Source organism: Ovis canadensis, chromosome 4 (assembly GCF_042477335.2).
Source record: "Ovis canadensis isolate MfBH-ARS-UI-01 breed Bighorn chromosome 4, ARS-UI_OviCan_v2, whole genome shotgun sequence".
Classification (NCBI taxonomy): domain Eukaryota; kingdom Metazoa; phylum Chordata; class Mammalia; order Artiodactyla; family Bovidae; genus Ovis; species Ovis canadensis.
The window spans coordinates 20,203,876-20,223,305 of record NC_091248.1 but is presented as its reverse complement, the minus strand read 5'-3'; the positions used below and the strand labels follow the sequence as shown (position 1 = coordinate 20,223,305).

The 19,430-nt window shown below is 45.5% G+C and overlaps 1 protein-coding gene across 1 annotated transcript in view; it reads left to right on the top strand.

The window, feature by feature from the left end:
- The window catches only part of SPMIP7 (sperm microtubule inner protein 7), a 63,363-nt gene extending 50,979 nt beyond the window's left edge, over positions 1 to 12,384 (top strand). The window contains exons 7-9 of the mRNA XM_070292394.1: positions 476 to 583; positions 10,915 to 11,022; positions 12,194 to 12,384. Coding sequence (XP_070148495.1) covers positions 476 to 583; positions 10,915 to 11,022; positions 12,194 to 12,317 — 340 coding nt within the window. The 3' untranslated portion in view covers positions 12,318 to 12,384. The remainder of the gene's footprint in view (positions 1 to 475; positions 584 to 10,914; positions 11,023 to 12,193) is intronic.
- Positions 12,385 to 19,430: the final 7,046 nt, after the last annotated feature.

Here is a 19,430-nt window from a genome sequence, read left to right as displayed (position 1 = left end):
TATAAGTGGCCCCAGAAATGCCTCCAGGACACCCTCTCTCTTCCACTGATGGATTGGACCTTCTTACAGGCCCCGGAGGCACACTGCTGGTTTCCCAGAACCCCAGGCCCCTGGCCTGTTTCCATGTCCACAAAAGCCTCCTCCACTCTGGGATACCACACCTGCCCGCCCAGGCCATCTCCAGGCTCCAGGGAAGGACTTGGCTCATGGCTGCAGAAACTGCCTACTTCTTTGCTCAGAAACACAGGCCAGCTGTTACTCTCACTCTGGCCCAAACCGAAGATCAATTCTTACTCTAAAAAGAAAATCTCCTTACTTTACTCTTTAAGGCAAATTATTCCATCACCATGGCTAATGTATCACATTTTGAATTTTGATCTGTTTTGGAAAGATTTCCTTTGCAAGTTAGGATATGTTCACCTATGTTTTCTATGTTTCTAATAAAAACTATGAAAAAGTCTTTTCATCCCAACAGTGGTTGCGTGCAGTCTACAAATGCTGATGACATTGACAACCCCTGTGGAGACATCACATCTCTCGCCAAGCCTCGTAGCTCTGAAATCCGTTATACAAACTCAAGTCGGTGAGTTCCACCTGTGATTATGCCTCTCGCTTCATTATTAAAGAAGAAATGTGGTCATAGGCTTTGCAGTGAATGAAGCAATAGAAAAACGGCCTTGCATAAACAAGTTCCTACTGAATAGTGCAGGGAACTGTATTCAGTATCTTGTGATAAAACCATAATGGAAAAGAATATGAAAAAGAATGTGTCTATAACTGAGTCACTTTGCCATATAGCAGAAATTGGAATAACATTTTCAATCAACTGTACTTCCATAATTAAAAAAATGGAAAATGGCCTGGTACTGACCACAACTTAAGAAGAAAGATATTGTTTCCTGAAAGAACTATAGTTTCTCACAAAGGAGATTACAGTTTTGAACACTGACTAACCTGGGTTTACATTCAATGTTTTATGAATATATATATATGTATGTATTTGCTTTCACCCATGGAAATACTCAAGCTCAGAAATTGCTTCATTAGGATAATTCACAAGACACACTACCATAAGCCGATGTTCTGTGTGGTTTTTTAAAAAAAATCTGTTGGAGTAGATTTACAATGTTGTGTTAGTTTCCGCTGTACAGCAAAGTGAATCAGTTATACGTGTATGTATATTCCACGCTTCTTTAGATTCTTTTCCCATATAGGTCATTACAGAGTATAGAGTCGAGTTCCCTGTGCTATTCGGCAGGTCATTATTAGTTATACACTTCATATATAGTCGTGTCAGTACAAGGGCTTCCCAGGAGGCTCAAGAGTAAAAGAATCTACCTGCCAAGCCGGAGGCTCAAGTTCAGGAAGTTCGCCTGGAGGAGGAAATGGCAGCCCCCTCCAGTATTCTTGCCTGGGAAATCCCATGGACAGAGGAGCCCAGCAGGCTATAGTCCATGGGGCTGCAAAAGATGGACAGAATCAGCGACTAAACACCACCACCAACAGTATGCGTATGGTAATCCCAGTCTGCTGTTGATCCCTCCCAACCCTTATTCCCCAGTAACCCTAAGTTTGTTTTCTGCGTCTGTGGCTCTGTTGGTTTTGTAAGTAGGGTCATTTGTGCCATTTCGTTTAGATTCCCATATGAGTGGTAGCACATGGCTTTTGTCTCTGTCTTACTCCACTCAGTATGACGTCTCTAGGTCCATCCATGGTGCTGCGAATGGCATTGGTTTGTTCTTTTTGGGGCTGAGTAGCCTTCTGTGGTAATCATGGACCACATTTTCTTTATTATGCCCCTGAGCTGCTGCACATCACTGCCGGGACACCTTCAGTTATTGTGATGACTGGAAGGCTTCCAAGAGCAGTCCTGTAAGCCTGTAGTGTGAATCACCAACAGTATTTTAAATGTCAGTTAGTCTATTTTTTTTTTAAACATCCGTTGTGCCAAAATAACAAAGCAGCTCAGTTTCGCATTGGCGGTCCTTCATACCTGTTCTACATCCCCTAATAATTTTGAATTTTCATGTGTTACCCATTCTGACACCCTGACTCTTTGGACTACTTGATCAAAGAAACTATCTTTCAAAAGTAACTTTGGTTTTAAATTATATTTCTGTAACTTAATGCATTGAAGAAATAAATGAGTTGTTGTATTTCAACCAGAAAGCAAGAAAGGAAGAAGAGAAGAGAGGATACACAGAGCATTCCAGGTGCTGTACCGAACACTTAGCCCTCACGCGGCTTGCAAGCCTGCCAGGCTGGTGAGCTCTGCACCCCAATGATGATAGTATAAGGCAGGATGGAGTGAGGCTCCTGAGAAGCAAGTGTAGTGTTCTTGATCTTGGTTGTACAGAGAGGTCACTTTTATCCACAAGCCTTGAAGGCTGTGACATTTTAGCTGAGTCCTAAGAAAGGATTTGTCTGTTATGATTCTTGCCTCGTTTCTGGAGAGAAATGATTGCTATTAAAAGTAGAGATTCTAAAAAAAAAGTTTAAGAGTGAACATAAGGATAAACTCAATTGAAAATATTCTTCTGGCATCAAATTTTCTAGCATTTTTCCTTTGAAATATACATTTGAATTTTGAAGTGTTTTATGAAATATTCCTGCTGAAGAATAGAATGTATTCTTCTGGATCACTCTTCAAGGAGAGTAAAGAGAAGTCTGGCAGCATTTTTAAAAATTGAGGTATAACATACTGTTTAACTTGAGTAAATTTGGGAGCATGCCCTTCTATCTCATCGTGATGTTAGTGTTTTTAAGGAAAGGAAATTTGAGTGGATCATGTAGAATTGGACATTATCTGTACTTACTTAAATTGGGCACTAGAGGGCACCCAAGGTTGCAAAGTTTCTTCTTTGAATGAGGTTTCACTTTTTAATAGAATTTTAATGGAGCATAGGTGGTTAGTGGTAGAGTTCTCACCTGCCCCACAGGAAGCCTCCATTGGATTTCCCACCCATGCAGCCGCAGCCTCCCCTTTAAGGATTCCCTGGTGGCTCAGACAGTAAAGAATCTGCCTGTAATGCAGAAGACCTGGCTTTGATCCTGGGGTCATCAGGAAGATCCCCTGGAGAACTGAACGGCTACTAACTCCAGTATTCTTGCCTGGAGAATTCCATGGACAGAGGAACCTGGCGGGCTACGGTCCATGGTGTCACAAAGAGTCGGACATGACTGAGCAACTAACACTTTCATTCACTGTAACTTGTTAACACAGAAAAAGACTTTCCGTTTTTATTATGAGATATAGATACAAAGTATTCAGTGTCCTATTTAAAATATAAAGCAAAATTACAAGGAAATGCCTGTGTCCCAGGCCTAGCCAAGGAAACAGTATTTTATTCACATCTTTTACGCTGCCTGTATCCCCCTGATGACCTCGTCTCCTGAGTTTCCTTCCCCAGCCCAGAAGTCATTACATCAGTCTTTGTGCTTATCCTCTGCTTGCTCTGCTTGGTAGCTTTGCTACATATACTTGAATCTCTAAACAAAATACTGTGTTGTTTCTGCAGTACCACACTGAGCCAAGTACAGAGATGCATGCAACGTGATGTCATCTGCATGAGGTCCAAAACCCAGAACGCAGAATCGCACTTTGTGCCCAATAGAGTACCATCCTGCTCGAAAGCAAAGATGACTCTTCCTTGGTTTTCTCACCGTAAACTTTCCTAAAGGGAAACGTCTTTATGAGATCATCTTTAAGGATTTCCTCATAACCCATGACACTTAGGCCAGGAACACTGCCTGCCCCCGCCCTTTCAGTGGAAGCTGCATTTCAGACAGAGTCAAGGCTACAGACTCTTGGGTTCAGTGGTTGGAATCACCAGTTTTCCCGAAAGATGAATGCTTTCAAATATTCCTTATTCGTTGATTTTGTATTCTGGGCACCAAATCATTTGACATGCCCTGTGTATTGGTGGTGATTATGCTAATAGTTTTAAAATTAACTTTTAAAATTCTAGAACTGAATCTGATCGTTATAGAAAAAAGTACAGAAAAAATTAACAGTAATAAAAATAAACTGTCGCATAAAAACATAGCTGTTATGAAGATTTCAGCATATTTCTGTCCGTCATCTGCATCCTCCGTCTTCCTTGTGTTTATACAGCTGTGATCGTGCTGCAAATGCGATTTTTACTGCATTCACTACATCGCATCATCTTGGGCACATGTTATTATGAACTCATCATAATATTTTATTTGTGTAGATCGTAATTTTTTTATTTTTATAGATGTACTGTCTTTGACTTTCAGGGGGCTTCCCTGGTAGCTCAGCCAGTGAAGAATCTGCCTGCAGTGCTGGAGACTCCAGTTTGATTCCTGAGTCAGGAAGATCCCCTTGAAAAGGGATAGGCTACCCTCTCCAGTATTCTTGGGCTTCGCTAGTGGTTCAGATGGTAAAGAATCCTCCTGCAATGTGGGAGACCTCGGTTCGATCCCTGGGTTGGGAAGATCCCCAGGAGGAGGGCGTGGCAACCCACTCCAGTATTCTTGCCTGGACAATCCCAAAGGACATAGGCGCTTTACAGGCTATAGTCCATGGGGTCTCAAAGAGTCGGACATGACTGAGCAACTAAGCACAGCCCACGCAGCACTGTCATTGACTAGCGCATTTAGGTTACATATGTAAATGTTTTCTGTAAACATTTCTGTAAACATAGTAAAAACTATGATAAATAATGTTGTCAAATACTTTTTAAGTGAATCTTTTTCATAACTTGGAGTTATTTACTAAAGGGAGACTTCTTGCAATGGACTATGAGGTCAAAATATATAAACATATTTGCAGTGGAACCAAAGTTTACGCCCAGTGTGTGTTCTCACACCTTAGTGCTAGCATTTAAGCTCACCAGATAGCACCTTCTTTTCCTTCCAAATGTGTTTATTATAAAAATAATTCAATTACATTTGTAAAAAGTAAATTAGCTCTTTCTTTCATTCTCAGTCTCAGTATTGAAAGTTGATGCATACTTTAGACTTTGCTGGGAGGCCTGCATGAATGTCTGTGTGTAGGCTGCTACACATCGTTGTGTGTGCAGGTGGGGAGGTGTGGGGAGGTGTAAGACTGACAGGTGCAGTGGACATTTTCCTCAGCAGTGGGCAGGGCTGTGGAAATCCTTTTTAATGGCTGTGTGATACTCCATTGCAAGGTATAGTTTACGTGGACCAAGTAGTTATTGAAATGTTTTCTGTTGTTAAAAAGTACAGCAACAAACAACCTCCACATTATCTTTGCACAGTCATGTGTATGTTTCTTTTAGAACAAATCCCTGAAAGCAGAATGCTTGCATGAGTTTTGCATTAAAATATTTTTTGATTTGGTAAGCATGACCTATTTTTAAAGGATATTCAGAGTTAAGGAATTCAAGACAGTAATTCAGTCTCCACTGAAGTTCCTAAGTTCAAACTTGAGCCTCCTTTGGGAACTGGAATCCATAGTATCCACTAGATTCAACAGGAGTTCTGGAAGTTCAGGGAACTGAGTAGGAAGTAAAAAAAAAAAAAAAAGATACAAAGTCACTCCTCACTTATAATCTGTGTCAAGCAAGCAAGGGAAACATAAGGAACCCCCAATTTTTTCCAAATCTGTTCTTTATCTTTCTCCTGAATACTAGAGCCATATTCTTCGCAAGAGCATAATGAACAGGGTGGAAGAGATTTTTTCTGTTAGTACCTATCTTGTGGTTCCACGTGGTTTCAAAACAGCAGATCTGTGCCAAGTCAGGATCCCAAAGCATGGGACCTTGCCCTTTCCTAAGAAAAGGGAATGCGCTTTCTTCTGAAAGGGACCACACGGGCTCTGGCGTGTGTGCATCTCGGCTGGCCCAGCCCCTCCCTTGTCTCACCAAGGAGGACAGGAGGGGGCACACCCAGGTGACAAAGCAGAGCCCGCGCCCTCTGACCCACACCCAACCCCACCACACCCGGTGCTTTCCAGAGCACCGTTTCCCAAGCCAGCTTGGTGCTTCCACCGTGCTGCCTTCCACTCAGCCTTGATCTTTTATTTCAGGACTTCACCCAGTTTCACATTCGCTGTGCCTTGACCTCAGGCATCTCTCTGATGAAGCATTTGCAAATGATACGTAACTGTCCAAAGTGATCCCAAGGCGGCCATGGGCCAAGTCCTGAGCCGGCAGAGGGGGCCGCCCTGCCCTCCTGGGTGTGCTGCACCTTTAACAAAATCTTAACCACAGCCCGGCTTCAGGCCAGGCTATGAATAGCAGTTCCTTACATTGGCCCACACTTCTGCCTTTCAGAGAACTTTCACATCGACTCTCTCATTTGTTTTTCAAAGTAGTGTGATGAGACCAAAGGTGGGGGAACAGGCTCTCTCCCCACTTTACAGATGAGGAGGCTGAGGCAGAGTAAATGATTAAAGAGCCCCAGACACTCATTTTGTGAGCAGTTAAGAGAACAGAGCTCCCACTCCCCTGGGCCACCTGCGGCCAGTGAATGCTTCCTGGGGCCCCAGCCCTGCTCTGATCGGAGCTGTTGGCTCATTTCTGTGTCCCCTTTTGGATGGAAGAGGTAAAGTTTCCCGAGAACAGAGGGAGAAAAGCATGTCCTGTAGAGCACGATGATGCTAAGAGTGAAACTAATTCCTGAGCAGATCCTGGGGCCACAGTATCTCATTATATTCAGGGACGCACAGCCCAGTGACCAGAAGCACGCTGGTGCTATTTGGACTTCTCAGCTGCTCCCTCAGCCTTCCCTCCCCTTTTCCCACCTTCCCAGGCCCGCTTCCTCCTCCCCCTACTCTTGCACTAGGCCGACACTTTGCCCAGGTACCCTGGCCCCACATTCCCTGCAAGGGAACTGTGAATGTCCTCACCCCAACTTGGGCAGAGGTGGTCCCCAAGGACCCGTCCAGGGTCACAGGGCAGGGGTGCCACCCTGGAGGCAGATGCCAGCCCCCAACACACTCAGCGCAAGCATCTGGCTACATCCCTCTCTGATGCCCTGCTCCTAGTTTGCATCAGTCATCTTTGCCCCACTTAGGTTCTGTGAACCTCTAGTTGTGCATTTACAGAATTTCCTCCTTAATGTGAAAGCGATCAGGAGCCTAGCCTGTTTGAGTCCTGACATAGCATGCTGCTGCTGCTGCTGCTGCTGCTGCTAAGTCACTTCAGTCGTGTCCGACTCTGTGCGACCCCAGAGACGGCAGCCCACCAGGCTCCCCCATCCCTGGGATTCTCCAGGCAAGAACACTGGAGTGGGTTGCCATTTCTTTCTCCAATGCATGAAAATGAAAAGGGAAAGTGAAGTCGCTCAGTCGTGTCCAACTCTTCGCGACCCCATGGACTGCAGCCTATGAGGCTCCTCCATCCATGGGATCTTCCAGGCAAGAGTACTGGAGTGGAATGCTGTTGCCTTCTCCGCCTGATATAGCATAGCTCTTGGTAGACAAGGGTCCAGGTGACTTGAACTTGCACTACCCTTAACACAGAACAGATGCCGCTCAGCTGGGAGCCTGGGTTTCAGGGCCTTCCGGGGCCACTCGGTTCCACCACCTGCCAGCCTTGTTGTCTCTGGGCACATGGCTTAGACTTGTTCTCAAGCCTCAGTGCCCACATCTCTACCATGGCATGGTCCCAGGACCAAGGACATGGAGTGTTGTGAGATTAAATAAAGCAGCCCACGTAAGTGTCACAAAGGGTATGGGCTCCTGAGGATTAGTCGGGTCTGTGTTACAGAGAGCCTGTTCATGCTGGAATTCTCATCCACGTATGCATGACTTACAATCTACGCATAACATGGTTTTCTCCATATTTGCCTTATTTTTCTATTTGTCTTTTAATTATATGCCATCTGGGCCCCTTTTTTTTCTAACTGATTTACTAAACTTCCTTATATTTTTCAAGTTATTTAATTTCTATTTTATTATGCTTTGTTGAGAAAAACCAATTAGTTATAAACTTAGGCAGTAATTTACTCAGTTACCTATAGCGGACCAACCCTAGGCTTATTTTGGGAATCGGGTGCCAAAGAAGGTGTTCAGAAGACTAGCAACTATGGAGCAAAGACAGACATGAAGACTGCTTATTTTTAAATGGGTTCCTGCTTCCCTTAGCTTCCCTTAAGTGAGGGAATGGGTCTGATCTTGCAGCCGACTTGGAAGTTCTCTCGGAGCTTGTACTTTTCAGTGTCTTTCATCTGAAAAACCTTATCCCCATCAGCCATGGGTCTATAGAGCATCCCCCAGAATCTGCTCTCCTCTAGTCTTGTTGCTTAAGATGGAAAAAAGTTCCCCTTTGTTGTCCCTGAAAAAGGGTTCAATGGAATAGATTCTAGAAGCAGCGTGGGTGAGGACTTTCGTTTTCAAATATGTGGCAGTTTATTATGCAACTGCATTCATTTCTCAAGCCCAAGCAGCTTATCATTAATTCAGTCCTCTAGTTCATGTTTGTTATTTTTAGATATGATGTAATATAATATCATTATTATAACATGATGTAGAATACTATTTAACATCAATAACCTATCTGCCACAGGTCAAGCACCAATAGTTGGATGGTGTTTTAGATCCAGCCTTTGCCGAACTTCCATCTTGGCTTCTTACTGCTCTGATGGAAGGCTGTGACCTTAGAGGCATTTTCATTCTGCAGGTGTTTTAGAGGCAGTGGAAAAAAACTCTCACTCAGAGGAAGGGGGTTTCCTTCGTAACATGCATGGAACCTTTGATGAATTCGGGGAGAGATATAACATATGAATGACTTTGCCCCACTTTTTGCTCCCACTCTGACATACAGCTGCAATTCTAGGAGAAGATTCCAAGAAATCCTGAAGGGTCCTGCCTAGAATTTGGCAGCAGTGGTTCATTCACCCAGATCCCTCCAACAAACCTGAAACCTAAAACACAGATTCCTAACTTGACTGCCCATGAGAGTTATCTGGAGAGAGAAAGAAAAAAAACAATTTCCAGCTCACAGCACTTACCAATTAAATTAGCATGTCTGGTGGGTGGGAGTCAGGCGTTGGTACCTTTGAAAAATCCCCGAGTTGTCAGGCGCAGCCGCGTCGGGAAACCACTGTCTCTACCTCTCTCCAGCTGCCTGTCCCAGATCAACTGCATTCTTCACTGCCAGGCTGCTGTTTCATCCATTTCTTATTTCTTTGAAATCTTGTACTATGACTACAATTAGCTGAGCGCCTACTAAGTGCTAAAGACTTGCCAGCTGCTTTTACCTTCACTGAATCCCTCTGACCCCAAGGGCCCTGGGAGGCCGCGTGCACTCTTGACTGCAGCCGCCCAGGGCTTTCCCCGCTTAATCTCACAGCTGGTGGAGGGGTGGAGGGGTGGAGGCAGGCCCGGCTCCCAGCCTCACCGTATCCATTAACTTGCACCGCTCATTCTGCTGTGGCCCTTGATGTGCTTGCCCTTCCCTTTCTCTGCATTGGGTCCCCTATTTTATTGTCTGAGAGGAGGCTAGTCACAGACTGATGTGCTTGGAAGAGACACAGAATGTTTACCTGGCACAGGCCCTGCCCGGTGTGTCCTGTCCTCTCGTGTGCTAATGCCATCACAGAGTCCGTGCCCGGAAGGATCCCAGAGGACCTGCCCACAGACACAGGTAGACTCTGCAGCCTTGAGCTTGGTCCTGTCACCCTTCTCGTAGCCAAGGCAGCGAGGCTTCCAGGGCCTCAGTCTGTGTGCAGGTCTGCGAGTCAACAAGCGGAGTCAGAGGCCCAGGTCTGAGGCCCGGCCCCTGAGCACTCACCATTCACTGCCCTGCCTGCTCGTCACCTGCCACTGCATATGTATCCTCTCTGAAACTGAGTGTTCTGACAGTTCCTCCGGCTGTCAGTGGTGCTAGGAGGTCCCCTTATTGGACATGCGGACAGGATGGGATCAAACCAGGGGCCTCTCAGAGGAGCCGACCCTGCACCACCTCCCCCCCGCCATGGGACTCGGTCCTCGCTGCTCCTTACCTTGTGTCTGGGCATCCGTGGAGGGTAAGGGCCCTCGCCGAGGGATGTCCCGCTCCCAGAGGAGGGACCTGGGAGTGGCTGGGGCAAGCTGACCTTCCCCTCTCCTTACTGTGGCACCAGGAGGACCCTGAGAGCTGCACTTTACAAAGACGCTGATATTTGAAGCGCCCTGTGGTTGCAGAGAGCGTGTTTCTGCTCTTTGAGATAGTCTCAGCCTCACGTCTTCCCTCACACTGGGGATGAGGGCCTGTGTCTCCAGTAGCACTAGGCCTGGCCCCATCTCTTCCTAGAGGATGATCCATGGAAAGGGCTTTGTATGCTGTAAAAATGTCAAAACAGTAGTTATTATTCACACGCCTCTGAAGGACCCAATAGGATATTTGTTTCGGATGTTTGCTTGCCTTTATCAAGACGAATTTCATACCCACCCTGAAAAACCTGCCGTACATTCTTGTGTCTTTCTTTTTCTCTCTCTGGAGGGAAAAGGGCCATGAACACAAAGGAGTATGTGGAATTGAGCAAAATTTCAGAAACTGTGTGAAGTCAGGACATTAGTGGTGGCGAGAAAGAAGTATTATTTAAACACCATGCGTGTGTCCACCAGCACTGGAGTCGGCACCGCAGAGCTCTGTCCGGGAGCCGGGCCTGCCGTTTGGTGAGGCAAGCGTGTCTGCCTTCCTTAGGGAACAGAGCTCCATGTGGGTCAGGCATGTCAAACACATGCGAATTCAAGCAGCAGAGAAGCATGGACGCGAAACAAGCTTCTTCAGTCTCAGAGGAAGGCCCTTACCTACTCATCTCTGCCCCTGCCTGCATGCTCTCCTGTCGGGCAGTCTGGCTTCCAGACCTTAACGTGGGACAAAGCCTTTAGGTTACGTCCTTCTCTATGTTTTCGTAATTGGGTGCTGGTGACCGTGACTCTTTCACAGATTGCTGGGTTCATTTCCTTTCTTCCCCTCTTTTCACTCTTTCCTTTAGCTCTGCAAATATTCCAGGATACACTGGTAAGGTTCATTTCACAGCCACCCATCCAGCAAATTCTGATCGTCCATCAGCGACCCCCTCACCAGATTCAGAAGTGCACCAGTAAGTATGAATCCCATTACTCAACGTGCTTGGATATATTGGGGAGGGGGAAATCCTAATGATGATTATTCCATTAAAGAACAATTAAGTATTAGGAGTCAATTTACATTGTTTAAAAAATAGGGTGTCAAGTCCAAAAAGACAGAAGAGTTCATTTTCCTACTGTTGTTGCTAGAAGGAGGGCATTAAGAGATTGAAAGCATCTTAGCGAACAGCATCTCAGCCTCTTGGACTCAACTCTGCATACTTACCACCCTTCTGCATTATCCTTAGAACATGCATAGAACATACTACATGAGACACGCGTTCACTTATTATGGATATCCATCTTACTTTTCATAAAAGACAATATTCTGTTAAAAGCCATACATATGTATTTAAACACCATTTTGCAAATTGAAAACAGGCAGCATTTGATGGAAGTTAAGTGCAGACTCCGTGCTTTGAAGCTGCCAGTGAGAAGCAGGGGGTTATTGCTCATTACATCTCAAATTTGAAAACATCTGATGAAAATCCTGCCTTGCCAGTAAGGTAACACAGCTCTGAAAATGCACATGCATCTTAGCCCGGTCCAGAGGCTGGCCTCATGCAAGTATAAGCTCTTGAGTTAGGTCAGTGTGTGTCTGGGAGGGGAAGGAAGGCAGTCCCCGAAAAGGGTGCCTTTTCTCCTTTGTTGGCGTAGGGTAGACAAGCCATTCATTTCTCAAAACCAGAAAGGTCCCTCTCCAGTCTAGCAAGACGACTCTACCTCTGGGCAGCCTCACACCCTGAGCCCCCCCCCCCCACCCCGAGCTTTCTGTGGCAGCTGTTGGTTACTCAGTGGCCTCTCTGCAGCTTTTCCTCCTTCTGTCTGTATTTTCTGTCTTCTTGGCACCAACTGTGATTCTAGGCACAAGGTAGATTTTCAGTCAGTGATATAATGCATAGTAAGCAGTCAATGAACTGAACGCAAAGAAATGAAATGAAAGAAACAGTACTCACAAGGGTTAACCATTCCCACTCTCTCTCTGTTCTGTGCGTCCTTTTTCTCTCTCCCTGCACTCCTATCGCTTTCTCTCTCCATCTCTCCCATATTTGTGTGTCTTTAGTTGGAGGTTATACAACCTTATATACATGAGGTTATATGGTCTTATTTTATTTCACATGTCTTTTTTTCTCTCCATTTTGTTAGTGTCTTACGGAAAGGAATGGCAGTTGACCTCTTCCGTCACCAGGGGCCGCTCTCTCAAATGGTCACAACTGTGACACCCTACAATCCCTTCAATAAGAAGGATAAAGAAACTATCAGCTACTGAAAGGGGCCCACCCTGAGTGACCCCCGAGCCTGGGAGAGGTGCTGGGTATGATGTGATGGGGAGGTGACAGAAGCCAAATAAAGGCACGTTCTCAGTGTGTCCGGCTGGGCCTTGACCAAGCGGAGCTCCAGCACCATGTGGGCATGGAAGTGGACTGCGTGAGATCCCTCCATTCTCTCACATGAGATTGTATTTGTATCCACACAGCTGTGGATCCCATGAGCTTTCATAAACCTTAGCTGGTCCACCCTTGCAACCACAGTGGGCATTTTGCAACTATCTTACTATTTTATGAATAAGCAGGCTGAGATTAGGAGAAGGAAAATATTAATCAAAGGTCACACAACTCATAGTGGAGTTAGAACTAGAACCCAGCTTTCTGAATTTAGAAACCTTTGCTGCTCCTTTTCACTATAGATCAAATAACCTTCCCTGAGTTATTAAAAAAAATACCCAGAGACAGAATGCCTCTTCTCCCAAGAGATTCAGAATGAGCCAGGGATCCCGCAGAACTCCAAGCAAATGTGTAAATCCTTCGGAGGTAGTTTGGCCTTGCTTTCCCATCAGAAGGGCGAAATCAGATGTTTTTGCTTGAGGATCAAGTGTTGCCTCAGCTGACACCTACACAGACTTGGGTGCTGGCTGCCGCCCTCCCTGGCTGTGGCCTTCTGCCAGGAGACACAGGAAGGCTGCTGTCCACCCTCCATCTGTGCTATGGAGCTGATCAGCCTTTTCAGAAAAGTAATGGCTTCACCTGAACCCAATCTTGCAGCCTTAATTATTTTCAGAAAAGAGCAATTCTGTCAAAAAATCTGACCAAAACAAAAATCTTCATCTCTTGGAAGATTCTCACCCAAACACAGATGGGAATGATGAGCCCTGTCCAGGGAGCAGATGAATGCAGGGACCTGAGATTACATTTTGCGGTAAACATCCCTGGCAGGCCACTTTGTCAGGAGGCACAGCTGCCCCGGGTCCGAGGCCTTGTTTATCATTCTGGGCCTTTCTGAGCAGGGCACTAGCAGCACCGAGTCCTGACGCCCCTCAGCCTCAGGCGACTGTTCGCACCCTCCATGCTGCTGGTCCCTGGACACCATCCAAGGACTGAGCGCCTCCAGAGCTGCTCCTGGAAGGATAGTGGCCTTGTCTGCAGAGTCCCAAGGCCACCTCCAGGAGAGGTGAGGTGGCAGCTCTTCATTTTCACTGTAACTAGCTCAGACTTCTCACGCATAAAGGTCAAATGCAAACCCTGCTCACCAGAGACCCAGAGTTCTGGCCTGACTGACTACCGGAACCTCTGAGTGTTTTAAGTCCTGTGACCTGGGTTTCCATGGTCAGCAGTGCAACTGAAAATCATAAAAATCAAGGAAGAAAGCTGCAGGGATTTCCATCTGCTCATCAAGTTCTGAACTGGGTCTTGGTTTATTCCGACGGGCTGGGAGCCAACATCCCTGTTCCTCCTCAGGGCAGCCACTTGCCCTTGGCTCCTCTCCCCAAGCTCAGTCTTTCTGACAGTTACTGCCTCAGCTTTTATTTATCCCCAGGGATAACACACACACACACACACACACACACACACACACACACACGGAGAACCTATGTGGGTTTTGTAAAACATAGGTGGAAGAATAATTCACTTGGAAGAGAAAATGCATTCTAATGAGCTTATTCTCGCAAATAAGGATATTACAACATAATATTGTAAAAATATTACACAAGTACTATGAAGATATGACATTCATGGGAGAGCAGAAGAGAAAGTCTAGAAATGGACAGATAAATCATTTTAAACCTGAGCCCAGAACAGATTTTTTTTTCAATTGATGATACTGTTAGGTAGTTAAAGTAGAAAGTGTGAGGTGAAAGTCACTCAGTCATGTCCAACTCTGCGACCCCATGGGCTGTACAGTCCATGGAATTCTCCAGGCTAGAACAGTGGAGGGAAAGGCCTTCTCCAGGGGATCTTCCCAACCCAGGGATGGAACCCAGGTCTCCTGCATTGTGGGTGGAATCTTTACCAGCTGGGCCACAAGGAAAGCCCTAGAGTAGGGAAAAGGAGTCCAAAATGGTGGCAGCTGAAGGCAAAGAAAGGGAAATGCCTGTGAAAAGGGAACAAAGGAAAAATCCATGGACCAGAGTGAGAACCTCAGGTGAAACAAACACGCCCCTCCCTGGCCCACCCTGATTTGCATAGGGCAGGCTCAGCAGGGAGGAGAAAACATGTTTAAAAAGAAGGAGCCAAGACGGCGAAGGCCTCTCCTTTGGGGTTGATCTGTCTATAAAACGCTGAGCTATAACTGAGCTGTAACTGGGCCACCATTTCTGTTGCAGCAAAACAGAACCGAAGAAATTACACACTGTCCCGTACAGAGGCAACTGTTTGGAAACAAAACAGAAAGGAAGATCCAGGTCTCAGCCATAAGAGAAAGAGAACCGCTCTTATATTATAGCTTTAAATGGGTAATTTACAGCCTCAGACAGGCAACCTCAAAATTCAGAACTGGTTTATAACGTGTGGATAGTGGAGAATTTTTCCAAAGAGGCCACTGAAGCCAGAAATTATGAAGAAAAAAAAAATTACTTTTAACATCAAAAATACCACCGATTTTTTTTTTCCAGACAAGACTGTTGGGAGAGTATATTGAACAGAAGGTTCATATCCTTATAAAAACAGCCAATGACAAAAAATACTATACCAATAGAAATAAGGCAAAGGATATTAACAAATACATTAAAAATATCAATGACCAATAAATAAGTATTTATATCTCTGGAATATTAGAAAAATAGGGTGGTATTTCTTTTTTTACCCATGGTCAGTGCTCATGGGAAGAGGTCTGTATCTCTACCTTCCACTACTAGTTGGTCTTGACCTTGCTAACCCTTTTCATTTGGAAAAATGTCTGAAGAGTTTTTCCAGGTGATAAAAGTTCAGACTTAGCAATTTCATTCTTAGGATTTTGTCAAGCAAATAATTTCACCAGTGAGCAAATATATTTTACAAAGAGACTGAAGGTACAACATTTCATAATAGAAATTAGCAACAGCTTAATGCTCATCAAGAGAAAAGTTAGTAAAGTGCTGTCCATGAATTATAAAAATACGTGTATTAAAGGACAATGGAGTTTATTATCTGTGTGTTTTGTTATCTCTGTGTATTATGTTTATCTCTGTGTATTTATATCATGGAAAGACATACATGCAATTACTGGTAAGTGCCAAAATCAGATTTACAACAGTATGTATTTTGTTTTCTTAATTTTATATATGAACATATAGAATAATGTAGGAAAATGTAAAAAAAAGTTAATAGTTTTAATTAATTTAAATTAATTATAATTTTATATTTTATACCATTACTACAGTAGACATATATTTCTTTAAAGTTGAACATTTTGAAAAGTTATGAAAAGACTACCTTTAAAACTTTGAAATCCCTTGTAAAAGAAACTACCCCCTGACACACACATTTCTTCTGTGAATCGAGTACCAGGAAAACATTTGTCCCTCTTGAAGAGCTGGTTGTAGAGTATGAGAATTATGTTAGCCATTTGCCTCAGTGTATTCTAAAATTTGATGATTTGTAATATACACAGGAGTGAAATTGCAGTTCCCATAAGTGGAAATGCTGAAATGGGAAGTGCTTCCATTTCCCCATGCCTGCCAGGAAGCTCAAAGCCAAATTAGCTTAGAGCCCAGGACAGATCTGAACCAGGCGCCTGGTTCAACACGCACACAGGCCCCTGCAGTCCTCTGGCCCACGCTCAAGTCTGAGACCACTGATTCTGTGGGACACTGTACCTGCTTTTCCCTCTTTCTACGTGGGTTCAGATTTTTCTGTTTCTACCGAAAGAGACTTAGACTTTAGGGAGATGCCTTCACCCTTGGGGAAACTTCTAGGATATACATTACATTAAGTGTTTAATGTTTCTCCATTAGCGTTTCATGCAAAAAAATAAAAAGAGCACTGGCTAAGGAAGGAAAAGCCCAAGCTGGGACCAAGTGGTCAAAACTGTCCCAATTGCCTTTGTTGGGGGCACCCTCCAGCCCTGTTGGTCCTGCCCAAAGCAGATTGGTGGCAGGAGAGAGTCAAATCACCCTGCAGCAGGCATGACCTGATGACCAGGACTGTCTTCTAATAAGTGAGAATATTCCACAGTAGATTCATTCCTTGCCCCTTGGCCTAGAGTAGACTGGGTTGTCTTCATCTTTGGGAATCCAAGAGTTCTGCTTTGTGATCTATAAACTAGCATATAAAAGGTGAATAAGAAGATGAAAAATAACTACGATGAACTAAGATGCATTTCTCTGAAAAATACATTTTCAGGACTGATTTTTTTTTTTAAATCAGCTTTGAAGATGCTGTTTTTTTTTCATCTCCATTCTCCTGTAAAGCCAGGGAGGTGAAGAGACATTCTGGCTACAAGCATGGGTTTGAGAATCAGCCTGGATGGGGTCCAAGTCCTGGTTCCCATACTGTCCACATGAGCTGCTTCATGGCTCTGAGGCACGCTTTAGAAAGGGAAGGAGGATAATATGTTCCTGTATTCATAGGAGGCTTCCCAGACAAAGCAGTGGTAAAGAACCTGCCTGCCAGTGCAGGAGACACAAAAGACATGGGTTTGATCCCTGGGTCAGGAAGATCCCCTGAAAGAAGGCATGGCAACCCACTCCCTGGAAAATCCCACGGACAGAAGGAGCCTGGCTCCAGTTCATGGGGTTGCAAAGAGTCAGACACGACTGAGCACACACTTTCATTCATAGGGATATAGAGGTAGTGCTGTGATTGCAATCACACACCTGGGTACAATGGTAGCCACAACAATGCTGAGAACCTCGTTCTCTGAGACAGTGAAGGAGATGGCTGTACTCGTCTGGTGCACATTCATCATTCAACAAGCATTCTGAGGTGAAACATCGTGTGAGATGCGATGCCCGAGGTCCGGGAGCTGTGGCCCTCACCCAGCATTCACACTGGCAAGCAAATAGGAGCAGTGGGAAATGTAAAAATGTGTTGATTGTGCTAAGGAGGCAGATAGTAGCCATGTGCTCAGCGCAGCTCAGACACGTACACAAATTAAATCCTTATTGTCATAAACTGAGTAATCTTTCTTCAAAAACACTACTCTGCATTTTTAAAAATGAAGATATTTCCTGTGGTTAGGCGTTCTTGTATATACACACACACGCAAATACACTTAAGGGATCATCTAGTGGAACTAATTTTTCTTTGCCATTAAAAATCTTGGTTTATCCAAATCAATGCTGATCTTGAAAATGGGAATAAGTTATATTAGCTTTGGGGAGGGGGGAGATAGCAACTGCTAAACTTTAGGAGTACTGGGTATCCAGTATAGCCCCTTCATGTTTTTTTAATACAATTTCATGCCACGCAGTATCTGGACGCCCTGATTTTTAGCATTTTTTCTTCTGACTTTGACTCACAGTCAGTCCTGTGTTCTATCCAAATGGTTCACACACTGCACTATGGTTTTATTTGATGTGCTTGTATTTTCTTACCATGGTTGGTTTTGAATACACTTGCTGTCATCAAAGCAGTTCATCTCACCCCGCAGCATAGGTTCCCCACACCCTGGTGGAAATTGACATGAAAGGCTGCTCCCGCCCTGCGCACCTTCTCATGGCAGGTGCACAGGAAGAGGGCCGCCCCCACAGGGCACTCACCCAGGGTGGGTGTTAAGGGCAAACCCCACTGCTTCAGCTTCTAAACTGTGAATGCAAACAACTTTACTTCCTTGCATTCCCACTTTGGAAATAAAGTGTCACATTAAATCTACAGAAACCGTCTTCTGTGGGTAGGGCCAGGAGGCAGCAGACAGAACAGCCTTGGCGGTGTGCCCTGGGTGGGAGGCGGGCACAGGTCCTTGGGGTTGTTGGGTGTTGGTGGGGAGAGCCCCGGGGACCTGTCCAGAGGACAGAGCAGCCCTGGGCTTCCAGCGGGGCAGATCTGGGGAGGGGTGGGCAGCAGGGTGGGTGTGCCCTGGCGAAGCAGAGTTGAGGAAAAAGACCTGAACAGTGGCCCCATGTTCTAACCTGCAGATCAGAGATTTCAAGCCCATCTCACCAGATGGGGTAAATATTCTCCAGCATTTACTGTTTTAGGGCCACTCTCTCAATCTCAACTAGTTACCTAAGCATACAAACACAGCAGGTCTTCCCAGAAAGGGTCACTGAAAGTCACAGTGTTTTGAGCAAGATGTCTTGCGGGTCCTTACTGAGAAAACCAGGAGGCTGCTGCAGACCCTAGTCCAACAAGGAAGCTAGGCCAAGATCACAAGGTCACGGTCGAGAAGGACCCTTGGCTTCCAGAGACACTTTGACCATCGGGTCCCCTCTGCTGCTATGACCTCGGCTCTGCCTACAGGGTTTCACTCCCTCAGCCGAACTCTGCTGGCAGTGTGGGCGTGGCAGGAGGGGGCACTGTGGCTCAACTGCCTGGACCCAGCAGGGTGCAGGTTCGTGCAAAATAAATCCAGATGTTGAGGGCAGGTTCAGTCCTAGAGGTGCTGACAGCCGTGACCAGCACTGATGCAGACAGAGGGACTTGGGGCTGTGCCTGGCTTCATGGCTGCTGTGCACTCTGATCCCTGCTTTCTCTCCCACCTATTCTGTCATCCAGGTACTGACTCTGTGTGTGTGTGTGTGTGTATGTGTGTTAGTTGCTCAGTCATGTCCAACTCTTTGCAACCCCAAGGACTGTAGCTGGCCAGGCTCCTCCATCCATGCAATTCTCCAGACAAGAATACTGGACTGGGTTGCCATTCCCTTCTCGTTTGATTCTTTAAAAACTCAAGTAAATTGCTGCTGCTGCTGCTGCTGCTGCTAAGTCGCTTCAGTCGTGTCCAACTCTGTGCAACCCCATAGCCAGCAGCCCACCAGGCTCCCCCGTCCCTGGGATTCTCCAGGCAAGAACACTGGAATGGGTTACCATTTCCTTCTCCAGTGCATGAAAGTGAAAAGTGAAAGTGAAGTCACTCAGTCGTGTCCAACTCTTAGCGACCCCATGGATTGCAGCCCACCAGGCTCCTCCATCCATGGGATTTTCCAGGCAAGAGTACTGGAGTGGGGTGCCATTGCCTTCTCCGTCAAGTA